The sequence below is a fragment of the Fusarium oxysporum genome, chromosome 4 (assembly GCF_000149955.1).
Source record: "Fusarium oxysporum f. sp. lycopersici 4287 chromosome 4, whole genome shotgun sequence".
Lineage (NCBI taxonomy): Eukaryota > Fungi > Ascomycota > Sordariomycetes > Hypocreales > Nectriaceae > Fusarium > Fusarium oxysporum.
In genome coordinates, this window is record NC_030989.1 from 193,236 (window position 1) to 215,877 (window position 22,642).

Consider the following 22,642-nt stretch of genomic DNA (forward strand, 5'->3'; position numbering starts at 1 on the left):
GAGGATGTGTTGGAAGAGAGAGAGATGTTGTTTCTTTGTATAGAATAGAAGGGAAAGGGGATTTGTGAGATGTCTGACTTGTTCTTTGAAGAGAAAGCAGAACGTAGTGAAAAGACTTTAGAAGTAAGTAAGTCTGGCAGATTCTGTGAAGCGATGGTTAGAAGAAAGAAATTCCAGGACAAGGGGAGCTGGGAAGCTGGCTATTTATAGGGATAAATGATCATTTTGACTTTCAACTTCCAGATATATTGAACTTAGGAGAGACTTCTGGAAGCTTTATGTCTTCCTGGCTTCACGCTTTATTGGATATATGTTGAATCAGAGTTCTTATTAGAGTAACCACTACAATCTGCTTGGCCACAACATTGCTCAAAGTTAAGCTTCAGAAGCAACACTGGCAGCCTGAAATTAAAGGCTATGCTTAAATCTGCACTCTTGACTGATTAGATAACACTTCATATGGCGCTTTGGGGCAGAAAATCAATAGAGAACTCTGAAAATAAATGGAAAAGATTGCCACCAAAGATTCGTAAAGCACTCCCACATTGCCACCGTGCACTTTCACTCCTCGACTACACAGGGCGGGTCCACGCACGAACAGACCTTATTTAGATCTAGCCACACCTTATTCTATGATTTGAAAGGTTACTTGGTCACGCTATGCTGCCCATTCGTGAACCCTGCAACTAACTTTGACTAACTATGACTTGAATGTTTCGTTTTCAAACTCTACTTCGAAACTCACATGAACCGTTGAAAGGTCAAAAGGCAGCTTCGCAAATCAGAAACAAGATAAATTCCAATTAAAGCGAGTAGACGCAAGGTAGAAGTAAAAAAATGCAGAAAGGTAAGAAGAAGAGGAGATACCACCAACTCATCACCCATCACCATCAATGGGCCATTCAGAACCTAGATCGAACACAGCCCTTGCCAACCATCTTCCTCCCCGTCCCACAAGTACACTTCTTATCCGCCCAAACAAGGTTCTTATTGTAGCAAACACACTTCCCAGCATGCCCATCCCACGAAGCTGCATCACCACAGTCAACAGTGCACTGATTCTTCGACCAAACCTTTCCATCGGGACATCCACAAGTCTTCTCATCTGCATCAAAAGTCTGGCCCTTCTTATCACAAACACACGTGCCTGATCGGGAGTTATACGAGGCGTAATCTCCACAGTCGGTGATACACTCCTTGCCACTCCAGATCTTACCACCTGTGCATCCACAGCCGAGAGTAGTAGGGTTGAAGGTTTGACCCTTTTTAGGGCACACACAGGTTTGAGACTTTTTGTGCCATGTAGCTAGTTTGCCACAATCGATATGGCACTGTCCATCGGACCATACTTTCTTATCAGGACAAGAGCATGTTTTCGTCCCACTGTCAAAATCCATGCCTGATTTATTGCAGACACATCCCTTGGCGGAGTTAACCCAACACGCTTCAGAGCCACAATTTGAAGCGCACATCTTGCCGTTCCAGCGTGTATCGGTAGGGCACGTGCAGGTCTTGTCTTCGTTGAACGTCTGGCCGGCCTTTTTGCACACACAGACATCGTCTTTGTCGTAAGCGTATGAGCCACAGTCTTTCTTGCAGCCCTTCTTGGTGGGTTTGTAGCCGTCTTTGCAGACGCACTTTTTACCAGAGAGGACGGTGTTGGGCTTGCTGCAGACGCAGCTACCGTCGTTGTCGCGGGTGGAATCGCCTTCGCATTTGGGTGTGCATTTGTCTTTGACGGGCTCGTTGCCGGGTTTGCAGGTGCAGATATTCTTGGTGTCTAGCTCGGCGAGTTTGTCGTCGCAGATACAGACGTCCTTTTCACCGCGTGTTGAGCCCTTGGGGCACTCTGGCTTGCACTCGCCGTTGACGATTTCATAGCCAGCTGCGGTGCACTTGCATGTACCATCTTCTTGGCGCGAGGAATCTTTGGGACATTCGGGCTTGCATTCTCCTTTGATGATTTCGTAGCCAGCTGTATCACACTTACAAGTCTTATCTTGCTGGCGGGTAGATCCTTCAGGACATTCCGGTTTGCACTCGCCGCCAACGATCTCATGACCGTCAGCAGCACACTTGCATGTTCCATCCTCTTGGCGAGAGCTGTCGTCGGGGCACCCGGGCTTACACTCTCCCTTAACGAGTTCATAACCGTCGGTGTCGCACTTGCAGGTGTCATCCTGCTGACGAGTAGATCCTTCAGGGCACTCAGGCTTGCACTCCCCGCCGACGATCTCGTAGCCATCAGTAGTACACTTGCAAGACTTGTCCTCCTGACGTTCTGAGTCTTTGGGGCACTTTTCCTTGCATTCGCCGTTGACAATCTCAAAGCCCTCGGCATCACATTTGCAGGTGTCATCTTCCTGGCGGGTAGAATCCTTCGGGCACTCTGGGACACAGGCACCTTTGACGATCTCGTAGCCCTCGGTGTCGCAAGCACAAGTGCCGTCTTGTTGACGTTTTGAGTCCTTGGGACATTCAGCTGTGCATGTGTCCTTCACAATCTCAAAGCCATCTGCATTGCATTTGCAAGTGCCGTCCTCTTGGCGGCTTGAGTCTTTTGGACACTCTGGCACGCAAGTGCCCTTGACAATCTCGTAGCCGTTATCGTTACACTTGCAGGTATCGTCCTCTTGTCTGCTCGACTTATCAGGGCAGGTAGGTGTGCAGGCGTTCTTGATGATCTCGTAGCTGTCCTCGTCGCACTTGCAAGTGTCATCTTGTTGTCTTGTCGAATCCTTCGGACAAACTGGTACGCAAGTGTTCTTGACGATCTCCTCATCCTCTGCATCACACTTGCAAGTATCGTCCCCCTGCCTCTTGGAATCCTTAGGGCAGACAGGAACACAAACGTGTTTGATGATCTCTTGGTCGTCTGCGTCGCATTTGCAGGTATCATCGTCTTGCCTCTTTGAGTCCTTGGGGCAAACTGGGACACAAACATTCTTGATAATCTCATTATCACCATCATCACACTTGCACGTATCATCCTGTTGTCTTGTGGAATCCTTTGGACAGACAGGAACACAGGCTCCCTTGACGATTTCCTCATCATCTGCGTCGCACTTGCATGTATCATCGCCTTGTCGCGTAGAGTCTTGAGGGCAGACTGGAACGCAAGTGCCCTTGATGATTTCCTGGTTGTCTGCATCACATTTGCAGGTATCATCATTCTGACGGGTCGAGTCCTTCGGGCAAACAGGTACACAAGCTCCTTTGATGATTTCTTGCGCTTCATCATCACACTTGCAGGTATCGTCGCTTTGTCTCTTTGAGTCTTTGGGACAGACAGGGACACAGGATCCCTTCACGATCTCTTCGTTATCGGTGGTGCATTTGCAAGTGTCATCAGATTGGCGGGTCGAATCCTTAGGACAGACAGGCACGCAAGAGCCTTTGACTAGTTCCTTGCCGCTGTCATCGCATTTGCAAGAGTCATCGTTTTGGCGAGTCGTGTCCTTCGGGCAGACGGGTACACATGCTCCTTTGACGATCTCTTGCTTGTCGTCCGTGCATTTGCAAGAGTTGTCGCTCTGACGGCTCGACCCGGTAGGGCATGTCGGGACGCAAACGCCCTTGACGAGTTCCTTGTTACCATCGTCACATTTGCAAGACCCATCAGCTTGGCGTGTAGTATCCTTAGGACACTTGTTCACACAAGCTCCCTTGCTGATCTCCTTGTTCGGATCATTGCACTTGCAGCTGCCATCAGACTGACGCGTCGAATACTGAGGGCATTTGTCGACGCAAACACCCTTGACCAGCTCCTTGTCATCCTGACACTTGCAGCTACCGTTATCCTGACGAGTGGAGTACTGGGGACACTTGTCCACACAAGAACCTTTGAAGACCTCCTTCTTGGGATCGTTACACTTGCATGTACCATCACCCTGTCGAGTAGTACCCCCCGGACACTTATCAACACACTTCCCCTGAACAGACTCCTTTCCCGACTTGCAGCTGCACTGCCCAGACGACGAAGACCAAGCAGCCCCGTCGTCATCGCAGACACAAGACCAGCTGCCATAGCTACCAGGCTTGTACTCTGAATCGTCAGGGCACTTGTTGACGCACTTTCTGTTCTTGAGAGTCTGTGCGTCGGGGCAGTCGCAGGAGTACTGCTTGTAGATCTGGCCTTCGTAGGGGCATTTGCAGTACCCCGGGGTTGAGCCGCGTGGAGGAACCCAGGTGGCTTCACCGCAGTATTGGGTGCCGGTGCGCCTGTTCAGGCTGTTGGTGGTGCCATCGGGGGCAGCGGAGGCGCTGCTGATGGCGATAAAAGCGAGTGTGAGAGCTTTGAACAACATTGTGAATGTACAAGAAAGGCCTTGAGTGATTCACAAAGTGGTCAAAGAAAGGAGGGAAGGAATAAGACTTCGAGTGCTGATGATTCTGAGTGAGGTTACTGGACCGACCTCTGTGTCTTTATAGAAGTCACGATGATGCTCAGACAAGTGTCGCTACAGCTTTCAATAGGGGCTTGACATCTCCGAGCGGAGTCGGAATGCCAAGAGCAATCTGGTGACATGCTGCATGATGCTATACCTCAAAAAGCATTCGCTACCGTTGTTTGGTTATTTTCTTGATAGGAATTCAAGTCTAGACCCATCATCACTGAGTAAATTGGAGTGGCCGATGGTCCGGAGGCGTCAGTCAATCGATAGCTCATAGAAATGGCTGAGCTGGGATGCTCAAAAGGGTGAAGCTATCGCTGAGTGACGAGGTCTGGAATTAGACTTCTTTGTTGTTCTGAGGGACCAACCGCCTGCCATCAAAGCGATGGGCGACATCCGAGAATCTGGGATGCACACTTGCGCTTGGACTGATGACCGGGAGCTAAGTGGCGCAGACTCTGGTTGGTGGCGTTGGTGCAGAGATGACGGATCTGGATCCCCAAAACAAGCATAATTTTTGACTTTCGTTGTCTACAATCAATGGCCCAATCTACCTCTCTCTCTCTGCTGTGTGAACCAGTTCGTCTAAAGTGCTTGGGTGGATTGCAGCTTAGTCGCATGTCCTTTACCCCAGTGTTGGTGTCGATCTCACTCACAGAGCGATGGCCTTGGCGGGAGACGATACTCTGGATTGCCAAATGGCTCAATCATCTACCGAGCTTGAACCTGTTGTCTCTTCTCCTTCCCCTCTCTGTCCCTTGCACTAGCACACCATCCAGGAACAGTATCACCATAACGCGATGCTTCGATTAGTCAAGGAGGAAATTATCACTCCATCTCCATCTTGAGGCTGCACACAGCTGAAAAGCATCGACCCTCGCGTTGGGCAAACATTGCTTCTTCTCCTCCTGAGACGGGAATAGCAACAAACAGTTTATGTCTAAGCGGCGTGGTCAAAACGTCAAGGTACGAGCGTTAAGGAGACAAGTTGGTGAGGCGTTAAGGGCGGAGGAAGGTGAAAGAAGCGCAGTTATTCATTCAGGGGGACGCCACAACGCCACTTTGAACGGTTTTGGAATCTGGGGGCGCCACTTCGCATTGACGGGAATCGTAGAATGGCATGGTGGAAATTGGATCATGCGGGGTACTCTTTTATGCTTCTTTTTTACCTTTGTAAGATGCTCGTATTAATTTCCACTTTCTTCCTTTGGGAGACAATCACAGCTGAATACACACTGAGGCTCCATTCGACGCATTAGAGCAGTTAATTAACTTTGGCTCTGGCACTAAGCTCGTATCCCCGAAGGAAATGGTCAGTACGTTATATTCAGTGATGAACTCAATCTGTCCATGGCTTAGTGGCTGGCCATCCTTTACAATGGCTGCAACCCATCTTCAAGATTCAGTTTGCTGATAGTCTCAGCCCTACCCTATAAGCATTCATGCTGATGTCCAATTTCCACATTCAGACAACAATCTTATTCCCGGGACATCAGCAGTCCAGATCGGCGGATGCCAAGTTCGGGGATGGGATTTGATGGAGGGGCCACGGTTGGTTGCTGTTCAGCTGGTGCATTGAACTTTGCTTCATCACTTTTTTGCTTACAAGTCTGTGTCATTTAACCCGGATCGTGCACAGTAGAAAGTCTCCCTACGTTCGCCATTGAAGACTGAATCGCTTTGTCATACTCCGAAATCTCAAGCAACGACCTAGAGTTCTGCGGTGAGGGCGGTTCAGAGCTGTGTTAGTCATTGTACATTTGCAACATAAAATCTTTGTGGAATGACGAGCTTGGTGTGAAGGAGTGATAGTTCAGTTCAATTCATGGTCTAATTTAATCTCCGGTCGGTACCAAGGTAGAGCATCAAAAGTCCATTGCATCTTAACAACTACAACATTGCAAAAGCACAAATCTTATGGCTACTACCCTACAAAGAGTATAACGGGACAGTTCTCCAGAAAGCTGTATATTAATACTACATTCTATTACTATGACCGAAAAAAAGAAGAATCAGAAGAGAAATAAAATATATTCTTCCTGTAATATAATACTAATTATTACACTGCTTCTGTGATATTTTATAGATATGCTCAGAGAGTCGGAACCACCTTTCGGAAATAGATATCAGCCTCCAGTTTCCGAATCACCCCGCGCCTCTTTATTGCGGCGCATCTAAAGTTTAACGTCTAACAGTTAACCTTTCCACGAAGGATCTTCAATCTTATCTCTCTAACCTGGGTCTCAGGAGATAAGCATACTTTGTTCACCTCCAGATAATAGCTCTTGCCTAGAGGTTAGCATCTGACCAAGCTGGGTAGTGGTTAAATGATAAGGATACTGATAGTCAAGAGATATGATATTGCTTATGTTGATTCAATTACGAGACATAAATGCTCTATCGTGTACCAAGGTTGGGACTGCATAATCACTCCACCGGTCCTGCCGCGCTGGCTAGGTCCAAGTCGGTTAACAGATCATATACTTCTGTCACTGTTGGGTAGGAAGACGGAGATGCCAACAAACTCAATTCAGTTATGTCATTGATTCCCTGAGTCAGTGGCCGCGGGTCTCTTCCGTTCTGAACTGCAGCAAGGTGGTTGCTATTACTTAATCTCCGCAACATATTAAAGCATGCTACAGTGTCACTCCTTTTCTATATTTAGAGAGAAGGGCCAAGAAGAAATCTGCAGTTTGTCACAATCGTACGTTCTGATCTTAATGTTGGGGATGTCATGACACAGGTTTGCTTGGAAGGATGGAAGCTGCGGAGCAAGACCGTTGCATCCAGGTACCTCGTTTCCTTCTAGATCACCTACTGGCCTCATTAGCGAGAATACCACTCGGTTAGAGAAGTTCCTTGCCTAGAAGTTCCTGTTTTGATGTAACCATATCTGTGGAGTAATGCATATAATGATATTGTTTGATGAACTATTCCCACCTGCATCATGACTTGTTGTTCCATCTCCCCGGTCCCAGTCTAGGGTGACATGTGGGGTCCAAACCTACATATGGCGAATGGGAGCTAACTTCAGTACGATGTAGCCAATCAGGGCAGTAAAAGGTGCATACTCAATGCTCCACAGTGAAGATCAATTGTGTGGGGTTCGGAAGACTCTCGGTAGCAAAGGTCGCTAGGGAGGAGAATAAACCATTCAAGCTTAAGATAACAGCGTATAACCCACGGCATATTAGGGGTTCTACCAGTATCAGTATGATAAGATGTGTATTTATATCAAGGATTTATCAAGTGTGACCAATTGGAGTTGAAGGACTGTAATTATTATCGCTGGCCCTCCACCAATATCCATTCCGAGTAGTTCCGGGTTCCGACTCTTCACTACCCAGCGTACCACCCACACAAAAGGCCCGGCCGGATCATGTACACGCAGTACCGGCCAGCCAGGTCCCACGTGGTATCGTTTGTTCAACATGCACTTGTACATCTCCTGAAACGCCATTGTTTCCCACAGTAAACTCAAAAAGCTCGCCTAGCGATCCGGAAGATAAGACTCCCGATGCGTGAATCATGAGTGGCCCGAATATATCGGTTATCTTTGTCTGTGTCTGGTCGTGAAGTACAACATATGCCTACCGGATTGCAACCTCCGTGGGCTGGCAGGTTCATAAAGCCTTCGCTAAAGATGTGGCTTGCTGTATACTGCGGAGTCTGAGATATGAGGTATATGCACTCTGGCCTTGTCAGCATGAACCTTATCATCTATCATATAGAACGTGGGGATTCGTTTCTGCAACTCTTGTCAATATCTTGCGAGCTGAGGTTGGAGTGAAGGGACTACACTCAGCCGTGATAATGACAAGGTTCTTGGGAAGGGCTTTCTTTAACGCATCTAGCAGTCGGATCATGTGTTATCTCCACGATGAACAGCGTGGGGATATTCTCACCGACATGGTATAGGCATATCACACGAGTCAAGGTCTGGGTCTATGGATCTGTACATCTCTATATAAACCGCCATGTTTATCCCCAATGTGAATAGAATCAACCCATCCTCGTATGTCTCTTCGCAATCAGACATCCAGCTGACAAGATGCGTTTCTCAAACTTCTTTGTCTCAGCTTCTCTGGGCCATCTAGCTCTTGGCGCAGCCTTTTCCACTGGAAGGCTCGAGAGTCGGAAACAAGATCCTGGAGCTGCTTGTTCCCTAGGCCAGACCACCGCGAGTGCTCCTCACAAGAACTTCTGGGGTAGTCTAACCACCCAGGAAACTAAGGATGTGCTTGCCCTTCTGCATAGCAATGCGACAGGTTTCAACTTGACTGCTGCAGAGGATGCGGGGAGGTATGTTTTGAATCCCAGTGTCACTGCAAATAACTAATACCTTTCACAGCCGAGATAACAAGATGTAAGTCTTGCAATACATGCCCATCATCACTTACTAACAACAACCTAAGCATGTCAGTTGAGCTTATGATGCCCAACAAGACCGATGTCCTCCCCTTCCTCTCAAACAGCACTGGTACCCCAGAGCGTTACGCCCTGGCTGCAATCATGTTTGGTGCTGTTGAAAGCGCTTACGTTCAAGAGTTCAAGGTTGGCCCCTTGCCGATCACCAACGCCTCGTATGTTATGCCGTACACCTACACCAACACAAGGGCGGGTGATGGTAAAATCCCAATTGTCAACCCTGATGCTGAGGATTATGGCAACTTCAATCTCGAGATCATGAAGGGCGCAGAGGACGTGACGAAGCGACTCTGGAATTTGGTGAGACATGGTTTCGAATAAGTTATATCCATTTATCTGACAGAGCAAAGACCGTCAAGGATGGACTTCAGATCCCCCTAGCTTTCGCAGCCCCTCTCACAGTGACAGACGACAAGGTCATCATGTGGCAGGGCTTCAATGCACCCGTCACCAGCATCTATGACACAATCTCTCTGCTTCCGCTGGGTCTGTACTTAAGGACAGACATCACAGGCCGTGATCCCAGCAAGTGGAAAGTGACAGGTTGGGTGTACAACAACGAGTTTTACAAAGACCTTGATGACTTCCGCAAGGTCATTGCCGAGCCTGATTTTAAGCCCCTAGGAGCGAATTTGGATCAGCCTTGGGCGCACACAAACAAGCATGGTGATACTCTACCTCTTGATGATGAAGCTCCACCGGCGTCTGTTCAGTCTGGAAAGGAGAGGTTTGCTGTTGATGAGGAGGAGAGCTATGTTACGTGGAGTAAGTTCATACCTGGAGATCACCCCTGAAACCTTGCTGATAGACTGTGTCAGTGGATTTCTCGTTCTATGTTAGTATTACACGAGATAATGGCTTGCGACTTTACGACATTCGATACAAGGGCAAGAGGATTATGTATGAGGTAGGTGATCTCATCTCGAGCTTTACGCGACTTTAACTTATTCTATTTAGCTTGGACTTGATGAGGCTATCGCGCATTATGCGTAAGTTACTCCACACAATCTCGCATTACTCTGCTGACATCATGTAAAGCGGCATCGACCCAGTACAGTCCGGAACCTGGTAAATAACGACCCATCCTCTACACGTCTGACTTTCCTAACCTCCACCTCTTAGTTACTTCGACAGCATGTCTGGCTTCGGGCCAACTATGATCTCTCTCGTCAAAGGTAGGACCCAACTTGACCCAGGAACCACCTATCGCTGACATGACCAGGCTACGACTGCCCAGCATACTCGCACTACCTCAACGTCACACAGACTACAGGCGAGACAACATATACCCAGAAAGACGGCCTCTGTAAGTTAGCACCTACTATCACTCATGCAAGCTAACAGAGCAAGGCATGTTTGAGATCGACAAGGGCTTCCCTATCCAACGCCACTCCTGGGCCGGCCACACCACCGTGACAAAGAACATCGCCTTCAACATCCGCGCCATCTACACCATCGGAAACTACGACTACATGACGACCTACCAGTTCCACCTCGATGGTTCAATTGAAGTCGACGTCAGAGCATCAGGCTACATCTCATCAGCATTCTACGTTGAAAACGAAGACTACGGTTTCAAGATCCACGACAGTCTTTCTGGGTCTCTTCATGATCATGTTATCACGTTCAAGGCTGATTTCGACATCTTGGGTGAGAAGAACTCGTTGCAGAAGGTTACTATTGAGCCTACGATTGAGAAGTAAGGTTATTCGTGCTTGAGCTTACTGCAGTGTGCTGACGGCGAGGAAATAGGTATAAATGGTCTGATGGTCAGACGCGTAACACTATGAAGGCAGTCAAGAGCTTCATTGAGAATGAAGATGATGGCAAAATCAACTGGTCGCCCAATGGCGGGGCGATGTACGCTGTGGTTAACAAGGACGAAAAAAATCCTTATGGTGAAAACCCAGGATACAGGATCGTACCAGGTAAGTTCCTCCGATAACCTTGATACAGACTTCCAGCTAACATCCATAGCGTCTGGCGTGGCATATCTCACTGTTCAGGATTCCTCCGTCACCAAGAACGCAGCCCACCACACAACACATCATCTCTACGTTACTCGCCAGAAAGACAACGAAACATACGCCGTGGGAGCGTACAACTCTCTCACCCCCGAAGACCCCCAGGTTGACTTTGACAAGTACTTCAACAGCGAGTCACTTGACCAGGAGGACATGTAAGTGCAACTATGCCTTACATCATGGATTGGAGCTGATGAGAACAGTGTCGTTTGGTTCAACCTAGGAATGCACCATATGCCTCACACAGGCGATCTCCCCAATACCGTCTTCTCGACAGCCCACTCGGCCATGTTGATCGAGCCGCTGAACTATCTCCTTGGTGATCCGTCACAGGCTAGTTCGCAGCAGGTTCTCATCAAGACCACGGATGGGAAGCCTGAGATTACGAGATATGGGGCTAAAGAGGCAACGTGCCCTGTTGATTTGGTATGTTCTTTGTCTTCTTTTCTTCTGCACGGCGCTAATGGGTCGGCTTTAGGCTCAGCTTAACCCGGATCTGTCGGGCTATTCCAACAGCGTCAGCGTTTTGAAGTATCCCTTCGATGGATCAAAGCCGGATCGTGCTTAGGTTACTTCTGAAGCGCTGGGTAAGCAAGAGTCAGCTTCTTGGAGGGAATTTGGTGTATTGCAGCTGGGAATGAGGCTTTGGTGTTACCTCCACGTAGTGGATGAAAGTCACACTACATGTAAGGCATAACCAGTTATACCAAAACCCAATTCAAAACACACTGTATAATGAAGCTATGAATATACTTGCCTCTTGGGATAGGCCTCTTATCTCTAATTAGTGGCTCAATGAAGCTAGTTCAATGCCAAGATGCAACCTTATCAAATGAGTACTGAATGAGGACAAGATCTGCTGTTTTACAGTAGCATCGCTCGAACTTATGTAATAGAAATGAACGGCAGTATTGATCCGAGATCCCCGCCATGAAAATAGCTATCAGCATCCTAGTTTACACGGCATTTATTTGACCGACTATCTATCTGTCCTATAAGAATTGGAGTTCCATTTTGCAACTTCACACATTCCTTTTCAGCCCCATTGCGGTCTTTTTCCAGATATTTATTGCCCGTCATGCGGTTCAACGCGTTACTAAGCGTAGCCCTCCCAGCAGTGGCAGAGCTTCTCCGACCCAATGGTATATCCTTGAGCCTAAACGGGACAAACTATTTCTTATCGCCATCGATTCGAGAGACTTTACCAACCAGTCTCATCCCATCCACCATCGCTACAAATTCTTTAGCATTTGTGCCCGTTACCATCGTTGGCAATAATGCCGCTCAAGATGATCTCCCCAAACTGTTCTCAAGCTGGGCACAAAAGGACGACGTTTGGCAACCTGCTTTCTCTGAATTGGTGGTACTTTTGAAGTCGCCTGGTTGTAAATCAATAACGACAAACTTTCTCGCAGGTATTCGATCGGTCGTATCTTGCTGGGATAAAGCTCCGGGAATTCCCTCTGGGCCCTACTTCTTAGACCCATACAGAGGAAGCCTGCATCAAGTGTATCGGCTCTACGATGACTTCTCCGGTAGTTTTCTGGAGTCGATTCTCCAGTCTCCAGACGGAACCTTTCAGACTCTCCCAGCGCATGCTCCCGGTAGCAGTTCTCTCACCATTGGAGTTCCGTCACGTTTATACTTCACCCGCACGAAGGACAAGCCGCTGGCAGGCGTTCGAGTGGGAGTCAAAGACCTTTATGACCTCAAGGGTGTCAAGAGCTCTCGGGGCAACCGTGCTTGGTACAACCTCTATCCCGCGGCGAACAAGACAGCACCAGCTATCCAGAACCTAATCGACGCTGGAGCCGTCATTGTCGGTACGCAGAAGCTCTCCCAGTTTGCGAATGGGGAGAATCCAACGGCAGATTGGGTCTCGTACCTTGCGCCGTTCAACCCACGCGGAGATGGGTACCAAGGTCCATCCTCGTCCTCGTCGGGTGCGGGAGCATCTATAGCATCTTACCCTTGGCTGGAACTTGCTGTTGGGAGTGACACTGGAGGCTCTATACGTGGACCTGCTGGCGTGTCAGGAGTTTTTGGCAATAGGCCTACTCATGGCCTTGTCAGTCTGGACCACGTGATGCCGCTTTCACCCAAGATGGACACAGCGGGTTTCCTGACTCGCGATCCGGAGATCTGGGGAGCAGCGCAGGCGGCCATGTATAAAGAAAACTACACCACTTTTTCGGAAAAGAATACTCAGTACCCGCGGACGATTTATACTGCAGGTTTTCCACGCAATGACACCCCGCAGGGCGCAATACTGCACCAATTCGCCAACGATCTAGCTGATTTACTGGCCACCAATATCACAGAATATAACATCAGTCAGCACTGGGCTTCAACCGGTCCAAAGTCCGTTCGAGACACCCCGTTGACGGAGTTTTTGAACTTGACCTATGCTGCTCTTATTACCAAGGAGCAGATTGCTTTAGTCAAAGAGCCATTCTTCAGAGACTACGCTGGTATGTAAGAATGTGCAAGACGTGGGTTTTATAACTAACTTAGTGAATGTCCACAGCCGCTCATGATGGTCGCCTGCCTTACGTAGACCCAGCACCTAGCGTGCGGTGGGCATGGGGCGAAAGCCAGCCAGACTCCATCCTCGACGACGCCATCAGGAACAAAACCGTCTTCATGAACTGGTTCAACCAGAGAGTTCTTCCAAAGGATAAAGATCCCCACCGATGCTCATCTAGCATCTTACTACACTCCGAAAGCACTGGGAGTTTCGGCCGGCGCGACGTCTATCGTGACCCTCCTACTGTTCCCTTCGGCTGGACATTGAGCAGAATTTCCATCTTTAGCGAAGCACCGGATAGTGTCTATCCAATTGGGGAAGTGCCGTATTCTAGTGATATTACTAACCATGAGGAGAGCTTGCCTGTGACAGTTGACATCATGGTGGCGAAAGGTTGCGATGGCCTCATACCAAGGTTGGCTCAGGAACTTGTTGGACAAGGCATATTGAAGATTCCAAAGTCTGGCGGGAGTATATTAGGAGGAGAGGTTTTGTTTTAGTTCTAAGCCTTCATGAGGCAAGCAGATACATGAGGGTATTCGTTCCATGCCAATCTGAGACAAGTCTACTTCAGCAGGTTAATTTACGCTAATCTTGATCTGTGGCTCCACCTCCACTGTTGGCATGCCTAATGGTGTCGTGTCGGGTAGCATTCCATGTGAAAGATAAATAAAGGGTGCTCTCAATTCATTCCATTCCAGAAAAGCTAAACCGTGAGGACCTAATCTTCACTACATACATCGCTCTGCAGTGATACCATGTTAGAAGACTCCCAGCAGTGAATCGACGTCATTGGGGCTAACTTACTCCTACTCTGTTGGGACATTTATGTGATCTCCATGTGTCATAGACCCCATCACTCTCGATACATCCCCAGTCACAATCGCAGCCGAAGGGATTGCATAATGTTCCGCTGATATCGTAGTTGCTGACGTTTGTGCACCCTGCGGCGCGCGCATCTCTTCGCGCATCGGTTCGGTTGTGACAGCTACCAAGTTCATCGCGAATCTGGATGTATCGAGCAGAAACTAAGCATGTGGAGCACGCTGCGATGATGGTAATGAACTTCATCGCGACGAGAACAAGCCAGAGGAAATGAGGTCAATGGAGAATGGCTTGTGAGAGCCAAATAACTATAAAAAGGTGAAAAGGCGTTTATATGGGCATTTTGGCAAGATGGCCATCTCTTCAAATCAGCAGGGCATGGCCGTAACTTAAGTTAACAGACTCCAAGACATGTCTAAAGCCCAATGCAACGTTTCCTGACAAGATGTCGCATCAGAATTGCGGCCGCATTCCATACAGGAAGTAGAGATATGTCAAGGGAGGATGGACATTCTTAAAACTGGATATGCTCAAATTGGGCATCACGAGGAAGGCTTCACCTATATCAAATCTCGCCGATTCAATTAAAATAAACTAATAAAAAAATTATTAGACTTGAACGATTAAAAATCAGAGCAAACGTAAAAAAGAATTAATCAGTTGTGTCAGTCGACCACGCCAGGAGTCGAACCTGGAATCTCTAGAGGGATCAGTTGCTGAGGACCGAAATCTAGCGCCTTAGCCATTAGGCCACGCGGCCTGATCTTATTGGATATCATTCTCGCTTGACAAATGACATCATGAACGCATTTGCATCCAGTCTTCTCAGGATATCACCATCAGTTCATCGCGTCTTCCACCCTCTTTCCTACCAACCTTTACAGCTCCCTTCTACCATGTCGTTAGTATTGTTGTTGCCAGGTTAAAGGCTAAAATTATAGCCCACTATACCTTAAAGCTCCCTTCTGACTTAATTCTTGCCAGCTACCTGGAGTTCGTACTAAGCTGCATATAGGCGACTTGCAGCTCTCTAATTTCCACTGCTCTTGAATTGCGCTCTTAAGAAAGCCATTTAATACGCGTTCCTGTTCCAAAATGGAGTGTAATCTAACTATTTAAAGAAGTGGAAACGAGATACCTATATCCACTGCCCCTTTGTAAGATGTTGGGTAGATACAGAAGTAATAGTTCTGCTCCACATAAGAAATATATATAAACAAAGCTAAGCGCATATTCCACCTCGGATCTTTTATCTTCAGTCTATGTAACATCCTACCTGAAACTTCTTTACCAGACACTACCTTATTGCTCAATATACACCGACAATGCAAATCAACTTGGCTACTGTTTTTCTCTTACTTGCTGCTGGTTTCCACGCAGTAGAGGCTAACAGATGCCTCTACACCGATCCTCGCAAGTGTTCTCAAGGTTGTCCCAATGGAGCCTGTACTGGGAGCAGCCCAGATGATGTATGCTGGTACAACTGTTAAAGAACGATTGTAAGGATATCAATTACCTCTCGTCGCCTTACATTAACCATGATAGGTAACCCCGAAACCAGTTGTCCCAAGTCCAATTATTACGTTCCCAATCAACCACCAATCATCTTAGGACCAACAGTGCCGACGTTCCACGAAAGTATCGTTCTCACATAGCCTCAAGGAAATATAACCTGATACTTTCCACAAATGGTCGTGCTCTATGATGAGACGATGGGTTATATAAGTAGTTCTCGTTATAGCCTCAAAATCCAAAGATATTCAGCTATAAACACCTCTTACAAGTTCCAACTGCGCTTCACTTAATGCACAAGACAAAACCTAGCAATTGAGATAACATGAAACATATTTCAGATTTTCAATTTGTATCCAACACTATCTATCTATCTTACATCTGACACTCACAGCCAGGGTTCAAATCCACGACACTCCACGACACATTTGTGAATATGGCGTGGATATGGATGCTGACTAATAATTTCGATGTGGAATGGGTGGAAATGGATCCATTATGGAAATGGATCCATATTGTGGAATTCGTGGAATGGAAACCTACTTCGTCCAACAATGGTAATTAATGGGTCCCGCCCGCCCTCGGTGACGTCAATGTTTTTGTCATTGGTCCATTAAAATCCGCCGTTGCTTGACGCAAAGGCAACACACCCACCGACGTTCCTGTTTCTTGTTATGCTGGATATTCGTAGCCGAACCGATATACCTATAGACGCGCCTTGCCGTCTCTCTCCGTCAAGATCCAGCTTTTGTAGAGCTGAAAGAGCCGTTGATTGTCCTCTTCTGTTCGTTCTGGAACGGATGTGGTTGACTTGGTAGGATGGGGAGTGGCCATTTCGATTTGGGGTAGTAACGCGAGTAACAGTGAAGCCCCCAGAATGGACTCATTGTGTACGGAGGAAAATGGGGTGGCAAATCGATGTTGTGTTGTTGTGGGTGATAGAAAGTACTTAGGATATGCGGGATTTCACAAGGAAATCAAGGTATTTTCGAACCCCACCTAAAATATTCCACGATTTCCACATGTGGAACATGTGGAAGGGGCTTCGTGGCGTGGATATGGAAATGCTGAAGCCCACGTGGAATGGAATGGAATGGATATGGATCCACATTATGGATCCATATGTGGATTTCGTGGTATGGATTTGAACCCTGCTCACAGCGAGGAGGCTATGTCGACTGTGATGTCTGTCTCCAGCTGAATCTTAACTCAGACGACCTCAGGAGTCTCCTGCTCACCCTTCTTGTCATCAAGAGGCTTGTCAAGACCCAGGCGCTGGCGAGTGGTGTAAGTAGCAATAGAGCCATTGGCATCAGCCTCAGTGATGAGCTCCTTGCGACGAGTATCAACCAGAAGACGAATCAAGTCAGGGCGCATGTAGTGACCAGCAAAATCAGCCAGAACCTTGGTGAGGTGAGTCTCGTTGAGATCAATGTCAACAAACAGAAGACCATCAAAATCCTTCTCAGGCTTGACGACCAAGCTACCATCAGGGCGATAGATACGAGCATGGCCGTTGTAAACAGAAGGGTCAGTCTCTGGCTCAACGCCCTCGGGAGTGTTGATCTTGAGACCCTCAACAGACAAGCGCTGGAAAGGAGCGAGAGTCCAAGTACCTGTCTCAATAGCATACTCTGGAGTGACCAAGTCAGAAGCGGGATCAGCGTAGTTGGTAGCAGGGTCAGGAGCAACCTGGCGCTCCTTTCCAGGGTAGACAGGCCAAGCAGCGATGTGAACCTGTTCACCAGCAGAGACGTTGAGAGACTTGAGGAAGGGGTTCATGTTTTCCCAGCAGTTGAGCTGTCCAACACGGCCAATGTCAGTCTCGCTGACGGACATGAAGGTATCGCCAGATCCATCGCCGTAGACAAGCTTCTCAACGTGAGTTGGTTTGATCTTGCGACGGTGGTTAATGACGGAACCATCGGGGCCGATGAGGACTTGAGCGAGGTAGAGAGTTGCGTGGTCGATCTCGGAGAAACCGAGGGAGACGTAGATCTGGTTATCACGAGCTGCGCGACGAATGCGGCGCATTTCTTCAGAGTCGACGGCCATGGAGTTCTCGCGGTAGCGCTTCAGCATGGGGAGGGATTGGAGGTAGGTGACCTTCCACATCCAGTAGGGATATCCAGGGATCCCTGGAGGTGTTATTAATGGGGTTGGGTCGATGGATGAGAGAGGACTTACAAACTTCGGGGAAGGCGACGAGCTTGCATCCAGCTTGGCCAGCCTCGTTGATAAAGTCGATGGTCTTGCGAACACCACCCTCAAGATCGAACCACTTGATACTGTCAGTCGTGTTTGAGGGTTGAAAGTGTTAGACTTACTCCAGGCTCGGAGGTGACAGCAGCGGCCTTGTACTTGGTGATAGCCATGTTGAAGGTTGATAGGATGGTTGTTGTTGAGATTGGTGTTTGCGATGAAGTTCTGTGAGGTGATGAGTGAGATCAAACTGAGCGAGGCACCATGATATTTATACCACAATGAACATCAGTACATGTATACAAAGCACTGACTGTTTATCTCACCCAGCGTTACAGTCCGAGTCACCGAGGTCTCCCGTATCTGCACGAGCTTCATGATATCTGCACCATGATGTATATCGTTTCACATACAGCTACCATGCATATCAGACCTTTCAGCCAATAGAATCAAAGCACCAAGATCTACCGCCCATGGAGAATTGCCGGAGAGGCTTTACCGAAAATGTCCGTGGCGGCATAATCGTCTGATAGTCCACAATTTTGGAGGGCAGATGCCGCTGCGGCCTGGTGCGGCCCGCAGATTGATAAGTCGTGCGGCGATGCGGCGGGCGCCGTGTAGTAAACTCTGGGGGAAGGCGGCGAGGAATGGATATCGTGAAAGCTCGTGAGGTCTTGTGGTTTCATGAATGCATTGATTTACACAATCGCAACGTCGTTCCGCTGATCCCGAGGAGATTACTGTTCCGACAATGCCCGTGTTATTATTGGGGCGGACGATTGTTGGGATTGAGATTCCGTGAGAAGAAATGAATTACATGTGTTTCATTGAATGTGCGAGGCAACTTGTTGGGAAGCATTGAGCTGACCATAATGTCACCTAGCTGTGATGATCGTTGGTCAAGGTCGTGATATTGACCCTTGTGTATATTGCCACTTCCGACTTCTGAGTAATCATGAACGGCGTTCCTCTTCAATCGTCTCAAAAGCACTGCCATTGATATGAAAACTAGCTAAAGCTTTACTGTATGACACATACTGCCAATCCTATTCTTTCTGTCAATTCCTATTGAGAAATTCCTTATGTTTGCATGATAGTCGTAATGATCAAGGTAGCAAAGACAACTGCCTGACTTACCCGTCAGCTCACCCTACACCACCTAAAATCAATAATGCGGAGAACGTGGTATTTCTTACTGCTTCTTGCAGAGATAGGTGACATGTATGCACCAAGATGCAGTTGATTAGTGATAAATGACATCCCAAATTGTACGTGATCTGTCTCTCCGTCTTTCATTGCGCGGACGTAAGCTCACGGATGATTATTCGAAACTACTAGGTAATCTACGCATAGATAGTGAGACATGGAAGTCGAAGTTGGTTGTCACTTTAGGGTATCTGCTTTTGATAATGAAAAAGCTATCGGAGTAAAAGTTCAAGGCAGGAAGAGAGGCCTTCTAAACTAGCTAGGACCTCCAAATGTTTGCGCTAATAATCAGATATCGCATGGCATAGTTTATTATAAACATGGAGAGGGGTCTCAAGTAGTCAATTCATGTCTATATGCAAAGTAAACAGTTCTCCGCGTCTCTCAAAAGAAGATCCGATCCGAACGCCACCCGGGCCATCTCCAGTATGCTACTCCGTCAAGTCACCGGGAGTAGGCTCAGTGCTGATCCCCTGCAAAACGTTCTTATCAGCACTCTTCCCCTCCGCCTTCTTAACCACCTCCAACAATTCAACAATCCTCGGTGACCAACCACTATTAACCTTCCCCTCAAGGATCTGAGCCGACGGAACATCCACTCCATAAAACTCCGCATTGACATCACGCTTCTCCTTGATAACCGTCCCATCAACAGTCAAACCACCATAAATACCGCGGGACTTAGTATATGTCCACACAGGCTTGACATCTCCCATGTTGACGTTTCCTCCAAGTGGTCCAGCTGCAAGAGCGACGGCGCTTCCAAGGTTGACTTCGGACTTTTTATAAGCGTCGACTGCGTCTTGGGTGTTGAGGACACAAATGCAGTCGTAGACGTCGATGCCGTAGACGAGACCGACACTACCGCTGCGGACGGAGAAGGCAGAGGGAGATGACCATGATCCGTCGGGGAGGCGAGCAATGACAACGCCTGATCCGCCTGCGCCTGCGAAGTACATTCCTGCTCTGAAGCCAGTGAAAATAGCGAGGCCTTTGGCGTTGCTGATGACTTTGGAGGGGATTTTGTTCTTGTCTGTTGTTTGTTAAGTGATGGAGATGAGAAAGACAGGTTGATAGTACGTACCGACGAAGCTCTTGAGGATGCGAGCGCTCTTTTCGCATTCCTCACGAAAGTCGGCAGTCTTGAAAAGGCCCATTTTTTTTTCCTTTTGATTGGTGATTATCTTGGTTGGTTGAAGTGATTCAAGTGTTGTTGTGTAGTAGTCAAGATGAAATGGCACGAGTAGCAGTGTCTTGAGATCTAATGGTAGGATACAGAGATTGTCGATTGAAGATGATGCTATCGCGAAGCTTTATAGAGAAAGATCTTGATTTCTGCATCGCTTCTACATGCATAACAATTTGAAATCTTGCGCAAATCTGCGTGTGCGATAATGCCTCCAGCATAGCCTCAGTTGGCGATGCCTTCCTCTACAGCTCCAACACTCAGCTCAATTGACAAATACTCTGAATTGACCAATCACACACTCAAGCGTATGTCAGCAAGCGTATCCAAGCGTATTCAGCGTACGTCGTAAACTCGACCAATAAGCGCGCACGATATCCCAAGCTTGATCGAGGCTTTGCACTACTGAAACGATTGGACCGGGGAGAAAATAGCTTAGATGTTTTAGTTCAGTGCTAAAATCACGGGACGCGCGGCGAGAGTCATGATGGAGGGTAGACCCTGTTTTGCTTAGAGAGTTTTGAGTCTGGTTGCCTAGAATCCTGCAACGTCTTGACTAGATTAGCTGCGATTTATTGATTGTTGGGATAAATGTGGCTTGGATCGTTCGCCGAAGCTTTCGGATGCTACGGTTACTTCGGCGGGGTCGGAGTGGTCCGGGAGAGGTCATTCGCTGTAGACCTCCACCGGAATCCAGATTGACCATTATCTTGATCAAGAGTCATGGCTCAAAAGGTATCAACAGCACAATTGCTCGCAACTGCATCATATCGAGGCATCAAGAGACATCAATAGTGAACTGATTTGAAGATCAAAAAGCCTTTGGCCATTCATTACACATTAAAAAAAAATCTATATAAATATTCTATTGGGTATATCCCATTCCATGTGTCAATCCTCTACGTGATGTGTCTGTTCTATACACCGCTATAATTCCGCTGATGCAAATGCTTGGTCGAGCTGGCCTCGCTCACAGCGCGATCGTTATGTTCCTCAGCAGTAGAATCATCATCATCCTGCTGTTGACCCTGATGCACAATCTGTGTGACGACAGTCTTCTTGATACCCTCAATCTTCTCACGCTCCTTGAGCTCATACTCATCCTCCTCACCAAGCTCGATATGTGTTCGGTGATGAGCGCTAGCGAGAGTCTGACCGAATCGTGTGCCGTGAGGTCGTGATGTTCCGGTCGTTCGTGATCGTGAGGAGTAGTCGTGGCCGCCGCGCTGGTCGTTGTTACCGGCGCGAACGACCTTTCCGATAAGATCGGCCATGTTCATCTCGATGTGAAGCTTGAGAAGGTAGACGAGAGGATGGAATTGAATGTAACTGGAGAGAGTCAGTACAGGTAAGATCCTCTGTGATGTTGATGAACTTACACAAAGCCGTTGGGCAGAGACATCATGCAAATAAGCAGTACATCCAAAGCAATGGAAATACCACACAAAAACATGTTCATCTGATACAGACGAGTATACTTCTGAAGACCATTGGCAACAAGTCGCTGCTTGACGACGTAGATAAAGTAGAAGTTAAGGACAGCATCCATGATAGCGAAAATGACCTTCTCGCATCGATCCCAGATGTTGTTCAAGTGGATATAAGCCTCGCTAATCTGTAGTCGAGCGGGGACCCAGATGCAGAACACGCTGATGTTGACGGCGAAAAGAATAAGGAAGCAGAGCCATTTGAGCTTTGTACCGTTGGATCGAACAACCATCAATAGCGAAACTCGATTGATGATGATCTGGATAAGACACTGGACCTGTGTTGACCACCAGACAACTACACTCGTTAGCAAATACCCCAAGCCCCTCAATATCGGGTAGTCTTACTGATGAAGAAGAAAAACTGCATGCTCGGCTCAATATCACCCCTCAGATAAAACCAACACATAACACCCAAGATAAAACTCGAGATAATCTCCGCCCAAATCAACGCAATGTAACTGGTGACCCTCTTCCTTCGATTCCACGCAGATTTCGTCTGTCGAATCGCCTTTGCAATGTTAAAGAGCGTGATACCCAGCGACAAGCCCCAGGCGATGGAGGCGATGTTCATGTCGGTCTCATTGGGAAGATCGTCGACATAGTTGTCAGGGACGAGGAAGCCTCTTCCTGTCATCTTGACGTCAGGCTTACAGTCGAAAAAAGAAAAGAAGGATATACAGCTGCTGTAAACGGAATGCAACAGCTGAAAAAGGAATGTGGTAAAAAGGAAAAAAGAGCAAGCAGGCTCCTTGCTTGGATTTAAGAAACAGGCTTGCAGAATCTGCAGCAGATGCAGTAGTCTCGGTAGTATCTGACTAGTAAAACCAAAAGCCCCTGTTTTTAGTTCT

At 47.7% G+C, this 22,642-nt stretch overlaps 6 protein-coding genes and 1 non-coding gene across 7 annotated transcripts; 2 read left to right on the plus strand and 5 right to left on the minus strand.

The window, feature by feature from the left end:
- Positions 1 to 902: 902 nt before the first annotated feature.
- FOXG_07442 (uncharacterized protein) lies at positions 903 to 4,307 on the minus strand (the record flags this gene model as incomplete). Its single annotated transcript, XM_018386027.1, has 1 exon — positions 903 to 4,307. One exon carries the CDS (start codon positions 4,305 to 4,307, stop codon positions 903 to 905), a length of 3,405 nt encoding a protein of 1,134 aa, XP_018243123.1.
- A 4,105-nt stretch (positions 4,308 to 8,412) lies between these two features.
- FOXG_07443 (uncharacterized protein) lies at positions 8,413 to 11,463 on the plus strand. The gene is made up of 14 exons (XM_018386028.1): positions 8,413 to 8,696; positions 8,746 to 8,760; positions 8,810 to 9,122; positions 9,173 to 9,587; positions 9,641 to 9,729; positions 9,780 to 9,811; positions 9,861 to 9,890; positions 9,945 to 9,997; positions 10,045 to 10,128; positions 10,173 to 10,521; positions 10,575 to 10,750; positions 10,800 to 11,001; positions 11,050 to 11,272; positions 11,325 to 11,463. Exons 1-14 carry the CDS (start codon positions 8,446 to 8,448, stop codon positions 11,412 to 11,414), a joined length of 2,322 nt encoding a protein of 773 aa, XP_018243124.1. The 5' UTR covers positions 8,413 to 8,445; the 3' UTR covers positions 11,415 to 11,463.
- Positions 11,464 to 11,796: 333 nt separating this feature from the next.
- Positions 11,797 to 14,020, plus strand: FOXG_07444 (uncharacterized protein). The gene is made up of 2 exons (XM_018386029.1): positions 11,797 to 13,317; positions 13,374 to 14,020. The coding sequence occupies exons 1-2, from the start codon at positions 11,925 to 11,927 to the stop codon at positions 13,871 to 13,873; spliced, it is 1,893 nt and encodes a 630-aa protein (XP_018243125.1). The 5' UTR covers positions 11,797 to 11,924; the 3' UTR covers positions 13,874 to 14,020.
- Positions 14,021 to 14,868: 848 nt separating this feature from the next.
- Positions 14,869 to 14,958, minus strand: FOXG_19486. The gene has a single exon. It is a non-coding gene; the product is annotated as a tRNA-Arg (tRNA).
- Positions 14,959 to 16,034: 1,076 nt separating this feature from the next.
- Positions 16,035 to 18,140, minus strand: FOXG_07445 (cyanide hydratase). Its single transcript, XM_018386030.1, has 3 exons — positions 18,038 to 18,140; positions 17,898 to 17,991; positions 16,035 to 17,848 (listed from the first exon to the last, which is right to left on the minus strand). The coding sequence occupies exons 1-3, from the start codon at positions 18,083 to 18,085 to the stop codon at positions 16,920 to 16,922; spliced, it is 1,071 nt and encodes a 356-aa protein (XP_018243126.1). The 5' UTR covers positions 18,086 to 18,140; the 3' UTR covers positions 16,035 to 16,919.
- A 1,409-nt stretch (positions 18,141 to 19,549) lies between these two features.
- FOXG_07446 (uncharacterized protein) lies at positions 19,550 to 20,275 on the minus strand (the record flags this gene model as incomplete). Its single annotated transcript, XM_018386031.1, has 2 exons — positions 19,550 to 20,151; positions 20,203 to 20,275. 2 exons carry the CDS (start codon positions 20,273 to 20,275, stop codon positions 19,550 to 19,552), a joined length of 675 nt encoding a protein of 224 aa, XP_018243127.1.
- A 946-nt stretch (positions 20,276 to 21,221) lies between these two features.
- FOXG_07447 (uncharacterized protein) lies at positions 21,222 to 22,428 on the minus strand (the record flags this gene model as incomplete). Its single annotated transcript, XM_018386032.1, has 3 exons — positions 21,222 to 21,633; positions 21,684 to 22,089; positions 22,140 to 22,428. 3 exons carry the CDS (start codon positions 22,426 to 22,428, stop codon positions 21,222 to 21,224), a joined length of 1,107 nt encoding a protein of 368 aa, XP_018243128.1.
- Positions 22,429 to 22,642: the final 214 nt, after the last annotated feature.